This window comes from Rana temporaria, chromosome 2, assembly GCF_905171775.1.
Source record: "Rana temporaria chromosome 2, aRanTem1.1, whole genome shotgun sequence".
NCBI lineage: Eukaryota > Metazoa > Chordata > Amphibia > Anura > Ranidae > Rana > Rana temporaria.
The window spans coordinates 122,549,951-122,564,432 of record NC_053490.1 but is presented as its reverse complement, the minus strand read 5'-3'; the positions used below and the strand labels follow the sequence as shown (position 1 = coordinate 122,564,432).

General features: G+C 41.5%; 1 protein-coding gene across 1 annotated transcript in view; it reads left to right on the top strand.

Moving 5' to 3' along the window:
• ARHGEF25 (Rho guanine nucleotide exchange factor 25) overlaps positions 1–14,482 on the top strand; it is a 439,794-nt gene that overhangs the window by 119,925 nt on the left and 305,387 nt on the right. The window contains exon 2 of the mRNA XM_040340892.1: positions 3,465–3,705. Coding sequence (XP_040196826.1) covers positions 3,465–3,705 — 241 coding nt within the window. The remainder of the gene's footprint in view (positions 1–3,464; positions 3,706–14,482) is intronic.

The following is a 14,482-nucleotide window of genomic DNA, read 5'->3' as shown; positions in this document are numbered from 1 at the left end:
GTAAATCCAGCCCTGAGAGATTCATGTTTGTGGGAGTCTGTGGGAAATGACTCGCAAACCTGACTGCAGTGATGAGCAGAATAGGAGGGGGTGTCACAAAGACCTTCTGAATAGCTTAAAGTGGTTGTAAACCCTTTACAACCACTTTTACCTTCAGGTAGGTCTAGATTAAGGCTTACATGCAGGTGCTCGAAATATCTCCAAAACCTCCACAGTTTAGGGGATATTTACAATAATGATGGGTGCATGTGTCGCAGACAATGGCGCAGGCGCACTTTAGAAACGGCGATCGTGCCATTTCCAAAGGAGGTAATGCCATGACTGGCGCTCTCGCATGCATGCGTGGGAATGACGTCAACGCGGTTCTGGCCAATCACAGTGCCGGAGCCGCGATACCCGGAAGTAACCCCCTGGAGAGTTGTCGGCCGCCGGAGCGGTGTACGAGGACGGCTGCTGGGGCTTCGATCTAATGTGAGTATTACATAATGAGATAGTATTCAGGTCAGGTGTTATTTTTTATTTTATTTTTTAAAGATTAAGGCTGGCCATACATTATACAATTTTCCTTTAGATTTACCAAAACCATATAATAGGAGGTCAAACCTAAACTCTTTTAGTTTGCATGCAGTCAGGCAGGCCCTTGCACTACATAGTTGACGCTAACTCTAATTCCCTGTACACACGATCGGTCAATCCGATGAGAACGGTCTGATGGATTTTTCCATCAGTTAAACGATGAAGCTGACTGATGGTCAGTCGTGCCTACACACCATCAGTTTAAAAAAACGATCGTGTCAGAACTTGGTGACGTAAAACACAACGACGTGCTGAAAAAAAACGAAGTTCAATGCTTCCAAGCATGCGTTGACTTGATTCTGAGCATGCGTAGATTTTTAACCGATGGACGTGACGACAAACGATCATTTTCTTCTATCGCTTAGTTATCCATCGGTTTATTTTAAAACAAGTTTCAAATTTTTTAACCGATGGATAAATAACCAATGGGGCCCACACACGATCGGTTTGGTCTGATGAAAACGGTCCATCAGACCGTTCTCATCGGATTGACCGATCGTGTGTATGCGGCATAACAAGAAAACTGTATAATTTATGGCCTTTACTCCACTTTGGTTGAGACAAAAACATTCCCCTCTGGGTGATCTATGTACACTGTTTGTTGTAGATACTTACCTTTTGTTATTCTGAAGAAATAGCTGTTAGTTTGTCTGTGTCCATGTGAAAAATAAATGTCAATGGGAGTGATTTCAAAATTATCAATCAGCTGCTGTACTACTCGGTTCTAACGAGGAAAGTGGCAGGGTCTGCATCCCTTTAGATGTAATTTCTAGATTGTAAGCTCTAACGAGCAGGGCCCTCTGATCCCACCTGTATTGATTTGTATTGTGACTGTACTGTCTTCCCTGATGTAAAGCGCTGCGCAAACTGTTGGCGCTATATAAATCCTGTATAATAATAATAATAATAATAATTTCCCTTTGGGAGTATCTCGCCAAAACTGAAATGTTTGTTGCAGTGCATGCCCACAATCTGACTTGTATCTTTGTGCAGACTTCTGAGAAAATCAGTGAGCCAATCACACAAACAGCAAGTTACATTTCTGGGGATTGTTCTGTACACCGTCTTTGTACAGAACACCTACAGGTTGCCATATTGCATTGAATTTTACAGAAAATTACAGTGGTGCAGATTGAAGGTCATTTTAATTTATTCAATCCCAATATGATCTGTACATGCTATATTATGCTGCATTTAGGGGGGGGGGGGGTGGAGGGAACTTGTCCTTGAAGAACTTCTGTACACAACTCTCCATGCTGTTGCTGCCCTCTGGATGAATTATAGTTACATAGTTACATAGTAGGTGAGGTTGAAAAAATACACAAGTCCATCAAGTCCAACCTATGTTGTCGTTCAGGTGCTTAACTAATAGTTTTTTTAACCTACCAATGCTCTCCGCTGATACCACCAACTGTGGAAGGGAATTCCACATCATTGCCACTCTTACAGTAAAGAACCCTCTACATAGATTTGGTGAAGGGTTAGTGATCGAAAGTCCTTTTAGGCATATGGCACCTCATCCCAGTTAGGTTAAGTAGAGGGTTTTGAGAGGATGGAGGAATTTTTGCGGTGCCAATTATAAAAACCAGACGTATTGTTATATCAAAAATAGAAAATATTTTATTCAATTCATACAAAGATTAAAATCAGCTTAACAACATTCAATGGTGGGAGCTATATGTGGAGACAAGTTTTCTTGAACAAGTCTACCCTACTAGTTTCGCCCTTAGGCTTCCTCAGGGGTTTTAGGACTTGATCGTCTCAAAGAAAGGCTCTTTCTTTGAGACGATCAAGTCCTAAAACCCCTGAGGAAGCCTAAGGGCGAAACTAGTAGGGTAGACTTGTTCAAGAAAAATTGTCTCCACATATAGCTCCCACCATTGAATGTTCTTAAGCTGATTTTAATCTTTGTATGAATTGAATAAAATATTTTCTATTTTTGATATAACAATACGTCTGGTTTTTATAATTGGCACCGCAATAATCCTCCATCCTCTCAAAACCCTCTACTTAACCCTCTACATAGTTTAATGTAGAGGGCCACGTGTCTTGTTAAACTCCCTTTCACAAAAAAGTTGTATCCCTATTGTGGGGTCACCAGTATGGTATTTGTAAATTGAAATCATATTCCCTCTCAAGCGTCTTTTCTCCAGAGAGAATAAGTTCAGTGCTCGCAACCTTTCCTCATAACCAATATCCTCCAGACCCTTTATTAGCTTTGTTGTCCTTTTTTGCACTTGCTCCATTTCCAGTACATCCTTCCCGAGGACTGGCGCCTAGAACTGGACAGCATACTCTAGATGCGGCCGGACCAGAGTTTTGTAAAGCAGGAAAATTATTGTTTTTTCTCTGGAGCTGATCCCCTTCTTAATGCAACCCTCTATGTAGTCTTAAGGTTAAACCTCTTTACATTTTGTTCATTTTGTTCTGGTTGCAATGGGGTTAATTTACTAAAGGCAAATAGACTGTGCACTGTGCAAAGTGCAGTCGCTCCAGAGCTTAGTAAATGTGGTGAAGCTTCACTTTGCAATGAGCACCCAATCACAATACAAGGGGAACAAAAACAGCATTTCTGCCTGCACATGATTGGGTCATGAAAGTCAGCAGAGCTTCTGTTCATTTACTAAGCTCTGGAGCATTTGCTCTTGCAAAGTGCACAGTCTATTTAGTAAATCAACCCCACTGTTCCTGGAAAGTGCACAATTTTCAGTACTCTGTGCTTGCTTGTCTTATTTTCCAACTCCAGGGCACTGGTTACATTGTGTCACATTTCGACCCAATGCCCAAAACAGGCACACATTTGCTACAATGTTTTATTTAAAAGTGATGCATCACTACAGCTACTCTATTGTAACATTTTATATTTACATTTTATCCACCTTACTTAGATTTCAGAAGCCTGCTCAGAGGATTCTGCGGCACCTGAACAGAGCAGTAATGAGGAGAGTGTGGAGGAGCCAGAAACCACAGATGTGGAGGAAGAACACAGTATGGAGCTGTCAGACACAGCCGCCAGCCAGCTGACCCCTCCTGAAAACACATGCCCGGGAATTGGCAGGACCCGACGTCTCTCAGATTTTCGAGCTTGGTTTGCAGAAAATTTTCGCCACTGCTCAGAATCAGAGGAAGGTAAACCAAAACATTTTATAAAGAATGATTTTTTCATTATATTACTTGATAGGCACACATGTCATTGTCTGTTTAGCCTTGAGATGGATGTTGAGGTTTCCTATTGGTTGGTGAAGCCAGTTATCACATTAACAAACTATATGCGACTGCGAGCCAAGGGTGAGGCCAAGCTTGACTTTAACGGGAAAAGTCAAAATTTGCTTATAACTTCAGCTAGCTATATTAATTGATTTCGTTTTCTCTTAACGCAGTTTTTCACCCTCCCCACCCCCACATATTTTAAAATGTACCCCTACCTTCATGGTGGTGGTGGTGAGATCAGCACATTTTAGATACGCAATCAGCCAGCGGATCCATCACTGTCCAGCGGAGATCCTCCTCTCTTCTGGCAGCACTCGGTCTAGTGCCGCCATGTTTTGCCGTGACGTCATTGAGAGGTTGTTAAATGTTACGCCCCCTCCTTATTTACTTGAATGAAAGGCTTTGCCTATAGGTATATGTGATGTTCATATCTCAGAAGGCAAAGGGGGAACAGTGCACATTGCTCACCTAGGCTAATGACGGGCAAGGGGGGAAAAGGGATGGACAATTTCATAAAAAAAAGGAGGAGGGGTGGAGAGGAGGGATGATGACTTGGAGAGTGAAGATCCACTTTAAAGTAAACCAAATCCTCCTTCTCATGGGATACAAGGTACCATAAGGGGCCAGAGATGCCTTTACATAATCTGGGAACCCTCGTTCATTTGGCGTGACATTTGGCCAGCATCAGGTTATGCCTAACTATAGAAACATACCGACCTGCAGAAAGTCAATATTTGCATATGAGTATTTGTAAGGTACAGCATAGTTTGACAGCGAGGGACAGATTACCTTATCATTGCTTTCATCTATGGGGAGGCATATGAACAGTTCATATGCCTAGTACAAGTTTACTTTTGAGTTTATTTACATACTTAGGGCCAGATTCACAAAAGAGATACGACGGCGTATCTCCTGATACGCCGTCGTATCTCTGTTTCTAACTATGCGACTGATTCATAGAATCAGTTACGCATAGATAGGCAGAAGATCCGACAGGTGTAATGGACTTACACTGTCGGATCTTAGGATGCAGTACTGCGGCCGCCGCTGGGGGGAGTTTGCGTCGTAAACCAGCGTCGGGTATGCAAGTTAGGAGTTACGGCGATCCACGAAGATTTTTCCCGTCGTTATGTTGTCGCGAGTGTTAGATTTCCGTCGCAAAGATAGGGCACCTTTAACATGGTGTAAAAGTACTCCACCATGTTAAAGTATGCCTGTCTTTCCCACGTCGCTTTTGAATTTTTTTAAAATCTTTTATTTTTCCCGGCGTAAATCTTTTTTCACGTTGCGATTCACAAAACGTCGGCGCGTCGTAATTTCGCGCAAAGCACGTCGGGAAATCTGCGGCGGGAGCATGCGCAGTACGTCCGGCACGGGAGCGCGCCTACTTTAAATGGTACCCGCCCCATTTGAATTGGACCGCCTTGCGCCGGACCTGTTTACGATACACCGCCGCAAATTTCCAGGTAAGTGCTTTGTGGATCGGGCACTTTATTTCGGAAAAATTGCGGCGGTGTAACGTAAACCGGTTACGTAAACTTGTGCCCGCTGTACGTGAATCTGGCCCAATGTTTTTTTCATTATATTCTCAGTTTAAATTAGCAAAGTTGTAATAAATATTATTTATTTTATCTTTCATCTTTTATGCCCCTCCCTTTTTATGCTTTACTAATAGGAATCCTAGCCAAGGTCCTTCACCCTTTCTTGCTGTAATTATCAGCTGTGTGGGGTAGATTTGCTTTCTAGTGGATTTTCATTAACAGAATTAATCTATTTAACAGGCTCAATTTATTAAGCAAAAAAAGCTAATGAAAATAATAACAACATAATGAAAAATAAAGATAGAGAGAGAGAGTCAACAAGTCACAAATCACATTTTTTAATTAATCTCATTAAAATCATGTGCAAATTTATGCATACCCATAAAAGACCCCACTTTTTCAAATATAAAACATACACATGCTATTCATATAATACAGTGCCAATTATGCTACCTCCATATCTACCCATACATCATACCTGTAACCCATTTGATTTTCTCAGTTGGGTTATGACAATATAACGTAACTGCTGGGAATATATACAATCCTTTATGAGTTTCTTAAGCTGGCCATAGATAGATCAAAATTCAGTTTGTTTAGCAGGGAATTTTATTCCATCTGTGGCCATTCCCGTTTTGGAGAAGTTGACTTACCAGATGGATAGGGAAATTCATTCATAAAACTGATCCATGTGGCCATCCTTAGATCATTGGGTCACTTCATCAGGAGATCAGAATGGTATTGTGATGTACATGATTTTAATTAAATGAAATAAAAATATACATATTTAAAAAGCGATTCATGATCTGTTAAGTGCCTGAAACGTTCGGTCTTTTTTGTTCATGGTTTTTCAGTTGAAAATACGTAACACTCACAGGGCTGCAAGTTATTTGCATCATGGTCAGGCTGATTTACTAAAGGATCTGAGAATTTTCACTCCAAATTTTTTTTTTTAATATTCATTTCAATTATCCATGTGAAAAGCAAATTCTCGTTTCCCCCAATCATGTAATCACCTTTCACATGAATAGATAATTGTCAATATTAAGTCAATAAATGTCAATATTAACACAATTTTTGAGTGAAGATTCTTAACTCCTCCAATAAATCAACAAAAGATGTAGATTCATTTTTATTTTAGCATGCATAATTTTTAGAAATTAGACATACTTTAATAAAGCTGTGAATTCACCCTTGTATACTTTGTAAGGTATGTGGGTGCAGCAAGGGTGTGACCACACAACCCGTGTTATTCTCTACTACAAAAGGGAAAATAAAGGATTGTGTTTGTTCATGTTTAAAGGATGTTTCACTTTTGTCTCTTAACCTGTAATTAGATGAAATTATAGTTCACTGGGATTTTAAAGCCACTACAATAATGTCTGACCTGGATTATACCCTGGATTTAAAACAATAGTAATTATACAGTTATTGCTGTGACAATTCTTAGGTATCAATATACAGACATTGATTTTGGATTCATGCATTTTGTACTTTATCCGCTGTCGAAATGTGCTACATTTTAATGAATAAGACAATTTTATTCTGTTTGTATTGGATCTGTGGTGGTCAAGCTGTATTGTAATTTTTTTACAAATATGTGTAATATATTTGTAAATGGGTGCAAATAAATGTTACCCCTTGACCATGAGGATGGAGGCCTACCATGAAATTTGTTAGTATTGGGACTTGAATTATAAGGCTGTAAAGTAGCGTATCCCTCTGATATCTTAACCCTCTGATACCCTAATGTATAGTGTAGATGTATGGTATATTTTTTAACAAGAGAATGATATATTTTTTAGTGACCATATATTTTGAGTCATTATTTCACTATTTATCTGAAAGCAATTTTATTGGATTTTTGAATTTTACCAAGATTGCTTGTTCATGCTTTTTTGTTATAGTATTAAATATAGAGAATAATAGATGTTTTAGCGTGGGGGGGGGGGGGGGGGGATGCTGGTGAAAGTCAGATGATTCCCGCCAAACTAACCATTTTCAGATGATTTTCAGCCTTGTGTTTAGCTTAAAGCCGAGTTCCAGCCTGTATTAAAAAATAAGAAAACATACCTGTCAAGGGAGCCCGCGATGTTGGCACCCGAAGCAGACCCGTTCCCTAGGCTTCGGGTGCAGGAGCCAGCATCCGTACTAAGGGAAACAGGAAGTGAAGCCTTGCAGCCTCCCAGCCTGTTTCCTACTGTGCATGTGCGAGTCGCGCTGCGCTTTTTGAATGGCCTTCTGTCTTCTTGGACCTGTTTGTGTCTCCCAGAAGGCAGTAGGGGGAAGGAAGAGGGGCTATAAATGACAAAGGTCACCACAGTGCCCTTACATGGAAGTGGGAGCGAGTACTTGTTTTTGACAGGTATCCGCTCCCCCCAAAAGGTGCCAAATGAGGCACCGGAGGGGGGGGGGTGGAAGTAGATAAATGGAGCTTCCATTTTTGGGTGGAACTCCACTTTAGCAACTGTTGAGATAAGATATCAGCCACATAGGAAGGGTGTTGTTTTTGATAAGCCAGTTAACTCTGACATTGAGCATTGATAGAAGGAGCAGCAAAGTAAAACCATTGTGTTGTACTGAAAAGCAGGAAACAGAGTCTGCATGTGTAATTAGCAAATGTGGCTGCCCCCATGTTCATATACAGTACACTATATAATTTTGTTAAATCAATAACATATAATGATAACATTATTTAGATCAAGCTGATCTTTTTTACATGAATATCTATACATTCCTTTCAAATATTTTTGTTCCATTTATAATCAGTGAGATATCATTAGTCAAAAAATAAATAAAAAATACATTGATGTATCACTGTAATCCAACATATCCTGCTGGAGATCTTAAACCATCAATAACATTTCTGCCTCTTTGCACACACTTACTCTTACTCTCATGTACGTATGCACTGTTGATGGCTTCATGGAATTTCTCATGGAAGTTTCCTGAGGGTGATAACAGTGGACCATGACTATATATTGAGCTTTGTAATGACTATTTGTAGTCTACATCAGATGTATGTGTGATAGGATAATAATGGTAATAATGCACGAGCAGTGTTGTAACCCTATGACAGGGAATGACCTAAAAAGGACCTTCATGGCAGGGTCATCCGGTCTTATTCTAGAGAACTGCAGACTTTAAAACATTGAAAATGGCTTAGCATGTTTATGATTATATGAGATTTTAATGATTGGGTTGGCATATACTTTAGGGTGGTTGTAAGTAGCCCTGCCCTCACTGGTTGGGAGTGTTTTGGGTCATTTTAGTCTACCAGATGAGGAGGAGATAGCAAGCACTTAATTACATTTGTTAAAGTTATTTTCCAACTTGTGTTATCATGCAATGCTTATTTGTTCTTAGCGAGAAGAGGAAAGGATGGTGTTAACTGCATGTTGAGTGGCCTGAAGGAGCAACATTGATGGGTCCCAGTAGGTGGACTCTTACCTTTCTGCCATTTGACTTCAGGTAGACACTGGCCAGTCCATGGTAATGTCTTAAAGTGTTTTTCCACATTTGCAGTCAAATTTGAGAAAATGCCCACTATTTGTTTGTTACGTCTTTCCATTCACACAGCACACCTAAAAATGTTCAACCTGTTTGGACCAGGTCTCTGGGCAGACTCTACTCACAGTGAATCTGACCTCATACATATTGGAGACACCTTGAACTCCCCCTCATCAACATACAACACAGAAAACCAGCTTCTTGATCTTTAACACTTTGTTAGGAAAGATTTGCTCAAAGCAAGTTTACATTTGATAACGAGTCTTGCCAGCACAGTACAGACAGAGTTCATTAAGGTAAAGAATAACTCCCTACCCCCCTCATAAACATTACAGAAAAAGGAAATTAAAGTTGTTGTAAAGGCTAAAGCCTTTTTTACCTTAATGCATTTTATTAAGTAAAACACCTTTTATGTGCAGCCTTCCCCCAGCCCCCCCTAAATGCTTAACTGAGCTGGATCTTGATCCAGCGCTGTGCCCGAAAGCAGCGGCGCTGCTCTCTCTTTTTTTTCTCCTCACTGGACTTAGTAAGAGCAGCAGGAGTCATTGGCTCCTGCTACTGTCAATCAAATCCAGTGAGGAGGGAGCAGGGGACAGGGCCGAGCTGCACTGTGTATGTCAGTAGACACGCACAGCCTGGCTTGGGATCGAGCCTGCATGTGTGCTACCATAGGCAGCGGCGGACTGACAACTCATGGGGCCCCCGGGCAATAAAAGATTATGGGGCCCCCCGGGCTTACAGATGGCCACCACGCCAGGAGGCAGTGCAGAGACAGGGCAGCTAAAATCTCAGGATTTTCACATCAAAAGCATGTCGGTTTCGGACATATCAGAGACAGATGTAAAAAAAACACATATTTTTACATACTGTCCCTGGTTTTATTGAGCCTGGCAACCCTGATGGGGCCCCCTAGTGGCATGGGGCCCTCGGGCAGTGCCCGAGAGCCTCAATGGTCAGTCCACCCCTGACCATAGGAATCGACTTTCTATGGTGGCACATGGAGAAGAGAAGGAGCCCAGAGCAGTGGCAAAACCATTGCACAGAGCAGCAAAGTATACAAAAAATTATTTATTTTGAAGGATCTATACAATCAGTTTCTGCAGTAATTTTTAGGCACAACGTTTTCAGAAAATGGCATTTAAAAAAGTAAACAGCAAATTTGTGATGCCTTATTTAATTAATGCTATGTGAGGCAGGGCCGTCTCAATAGCATCATGGGCCCCTGGGCAAAGTAATGCTCTGAGGCCCCTACAATGGAGACAGTGCAGGTAAACAGAAATCAAGTAGGTAGGAGGTAGGGGATATCTAGAGTGTGGAGGGGTCAGAGTGCTGGGGGCATATCTGCGATGTAGAGGTGCAGTCCGGGCTCAAGGACCAGCTGCTTTGGGGAAAGGGCAGGGGCCCCCCATGCAGCTGAGGCCCCTGCCCTCCCATGCAGCTGGGGCAGTGCCCAGATGTGCCCTCTCATTAAGACAGCCCTGATGTGAGGGGAACATGTAACAAATTTAAAGTAGGTATTATGCTAATTTGGCTGAAAAACTGGAAATACACATTAAAGAAGTAAAAAGGGTTCAGCATGGTGATCTGAAGGCCGTCTCTGTTCTCGGCAAATAATTAGAAACACACTGTCTCCTTCTATTTCCTTCCCTAGCATGTCTTTGTAGTTCCGCTCTGTCCTCACTCCAGGATAACTCTCATATTCCTTTCTCTAATCTGTACATCACTTCTTCTTTCCTCTGCCTCACCAGCAGGACTTTCCTATCTCGTTATCACATTCTACATCTGCCTCTCCCTATGAGGAACATTCTTAAAATTTGTATAACCATGAAACAACGCACTTTATGCACTTTGTTGGAAAGATGCATACTAATATACCTTAGATAAAAAGTTTTAAATATAGGTGGCAGTTTCTATATAATATAAAACATGTGCTTCAGCATTTTTTTGCATTTTGTAAAAGTACTCAAAGGGCAGATTTTGTCTGGTTTCATTAATGTTTTTCTCTTTTTCTCGCTTTCACACGCACGTCTCATTCACAATTCAACTGTTCCTGATTTGCAGTTACCATACATTCCCTCTTTTTCTACATCTAACAATCAGATTGTATCCTCTGTTCATTTAAAATGTGTATCTACTAGAAGAGGCAGCTGCCAATAAAGTAGTAATAAACCCTATTTTGTAAAATGTCTCTATAGACCTTTCATGGGCTACATCAGGGGTCTTCAAACTTACTAAACAAAGGGCCAGTTTACTGTCTTTCAGGCTTTAGGGGGGCCGGACTGTGCCCAGCTGGAGTAGAACATTTCCTGGAGTCACTGGAAGTAAACAGTGTCCCCTCTTTGGTATCAGTGGGAGGAATAGTGTCCCATCATTGGTGTCAGTAGAAAGAATAGTGACCCATCATTGGTGTCAGTAGAAAGAATAGTGACCCATCATTGGTGTCAGTAGAAAGAATAGTGACCCATCATTGGTGTCAGTAAAAAGAATAGTGACCCATCATTGGTGTCAGTAGAAGGAATCGTGACCCATCATTGGTGTCAGTAGAAATAATAGTGACCCATCATTGGTGTCAGTAGAAAGAATAGTGACCCATCATTGGTGTCAGTAGAAAGAATAGTGACCCATCATTGGTGTCAGTAGAAAGAATAGTGACCCATCATTAGTGTCAGTAGAAGGAATAGTGACCCATCATTGGTGTCAGTAGAAAGAATAGTGACCCATCATTGGTGTCAGTAGAAAGAATAGTGACCCATCATTGGTGTCAGTAGAAAGAATAGTGTCCCATCATTGGTGTCAGTAGAAAGAATAGTGACCCATCATTGGTGTCAGTAGAAAGAATAGTGACCCATCATTGGTGTCAGTAGAAAGAATAGTGACCCATCATTGGTGTCAGTAGAAAGAATAGTGACCCATCATTGGTGTCAGTAGAAAGAATAGTGTCCCATCATTGGTGTCAGTAGAAAGAATAGTGACCCATCATTGGTGTCAGTAGAAAGAATAGTGACCCATTATTGGTGTCAGTAGAAAGAATAGTGACCCATCATTGGTGTCAGTAGAAAGAATAGTGACCCATCATTGGCGTCAGTAGAAATGATAGTGACCCATCATTGGTTTCAGTAGAAAGGATAGTGACCCATCATTGGTGTCAGTAGAAAAGATAGTGACCCATCATTGGTATCAGTAGAAATGATAGTGACCCATCATTGGTGTCAGTAGAAAGAATAGTGACCCATCATTGGTGTCAGTAGAAAGAATAGTGACCCATCATTGGTGTCAGTAGAAAGAATAGTGACCCATCATTGGTGTCAGTAGAAAGAATAGTGACCCATCATTGGTGTCAGTAGAAAGAATAGTGTCCCATCATTGGTGTCAGTAGAAAGAATAGTGTCCCATCATTGGTGTCAGTAGAAAGAATAGTGACCCATCATTGGTGTCAGTAGAAAGAATAGTGACCCATCATTGGTGTCAGTAGAAAGAATAGTGAACCATCATTGGTGTCAGTAGAAAGAATAGTGACCCATCATTGGTGTCAGTAGAAAGAATAGTGTCCCATCATTGGTGTCAGTAAAAGGAATAGTGACCCATCATTGGTGTCAGTGGGAAGAAAAGTGCTTTGTTGTCAGTGTCAATGGCAGAAACTATGCCCCACTGTTGCTGACAGTGGGGGGGGGGGGGTAATGGCCCAAGAGCCGGATAAAAACACACAAAGGGCCACAGTTTGGAGACTACTGGTCTACATGAATGGTCAGCTATATGGTATTGCCAGCTGCATGGTATTGTATTGTGTATGTTTGTGCACCTGCATGTTGAAGTTCATGCAGTAGATGGTGTATAAGATTCTGTATATTGGTGCTAGGAATAGAGATTTCAGTGATAAATAATAATAAATGAGAATAATAAAATGTCTCTGTTTAGACCATTCTTGGAGTGGCATTGTATTGTGTATGTTTGTGAACCTGCATGTTGAAGTGCAAGTAGTAGATGATGTATGTTGGTGCTTGCAATAAAGATTTCAGTGATAAATAATTGTACATGCACTTTTTTTTTCCTATGACAGCATAGCATTCGGGGCTTTAACATGTGTTTTCCATAGTGAACCCTATAGGAATAGAAGGCACTTAAGCAGCATATGCACTGAACATGAGTGCCTGGTCAGCTAATATAGTTCACTGATTGTGCCTATCCGTGTGCGCATGTGTACAATAGCGATTTATCCCTGTTCTCATGTGTACAATAGCGATTTATCCCTGTTCTTGCTTATTTGCTTTAATAAATTAGGTCCATTCTCTATTTCCTTTCTATACCATACCAAACCCAATCCACTGGATCCCAGCAGTTCAGGATGCAGCATTCAGCTTTATTACTTAAAATGTATTATTAACTAGCTCTCTCATCTGGATTATTTTTGTAAAATTGTGGACAAGGCGTGTTCTTTTTTTTCTTTGCTGTATTTTTTTGAGAGTATACCCAGTCTGCCTCCTGGTGGTAGAATACATTTTTGTATTAATGTGTCTGAAGACAGGTTACATGCAGGATGCTTTCTAATCATGCAAGTTGAGTTTGTATAATCTGACATACATATTTAAAAACAAAGATTTAGGATCTTTACCAGGTTTTACTGTTAAAGTGATATTAAAGGTTCAGCTTTTATTTTTTTAAATAACAAACATGTAATATTTACCTCCACTGTGCAGTTCGTTTTGCACAGAGTGACCCCAATCCTCCTGTTCTGGGGTGCCTCGGCGGCTCTCTCGGCTCCTCCCTGCAATAGCTAACCCCCTCTGTGAAGCGCTCTCCCAAAGGGGTTACCTTCAGGGTACGGTCCTGTGTTATACACTTGGCGTACATAGCCGCAGATTGTATGACTCGGTCCTGTCCTCCGGCACCAGCGTCATTGGATTTGATTGACAGCAGCGCGAGCCAATGGCTGCGCTGCTATAAATCTATCCAATGAAGAGCCAAAAAGCCTGGGCAAAGATCGAGCGCGTTCACGACGCGTGACTTTCCAGGGCTCAGGTAAGTAAAACAGGGGGGCTGGGGGGCCGGTAATCGACAGATGTAAAAAACATGAACCTTTACAACCCCTTTAAGGTGAAACTCACTAAGGCCCCTTTCACACTGGGGCAGGATGTGCGGTGGCGGTACCGTCGGAATTGCAGCGGAATTGCGGCAGTATTCGGCTGCTAGCGGTGCGGTATTAACCCCCACTATTGGCCGAAAATTGGTTAATACCGCCGGCAATGCGCCTCTGTAGAGGCGCATTGCCGGCGTTATTACCGCGGTGTCCCATTGTTTTCAATGGGAAGGAGCGGTGATGGAGCGGTATACACACCGCTCCTCTCACCGCTCCAAAGATGCTGCTTGCAGGAGATTTTTTTTTCTCCCACAGCGCATCGCCTCAGTGTGAAAGCCCTTATGCTTTCACATTGAGAATGCTGGGGCAGAAGTATTTCAGGCGGTATTTATGCGCTATTTCTAGCATTAAAACGCCTGAAATATTCCTCAGTGTGAAAGGGGCCTAAAAAGAGAGCTTTAACCCTTACCTACTTTAACCAAAATGAAAGAAAAATGGTTTGGTTTCAGTAGCTTTCAAGGAAGGTGGAATGCATTGACAGATTGGTAAATGTACAATAGGCACAGACGGG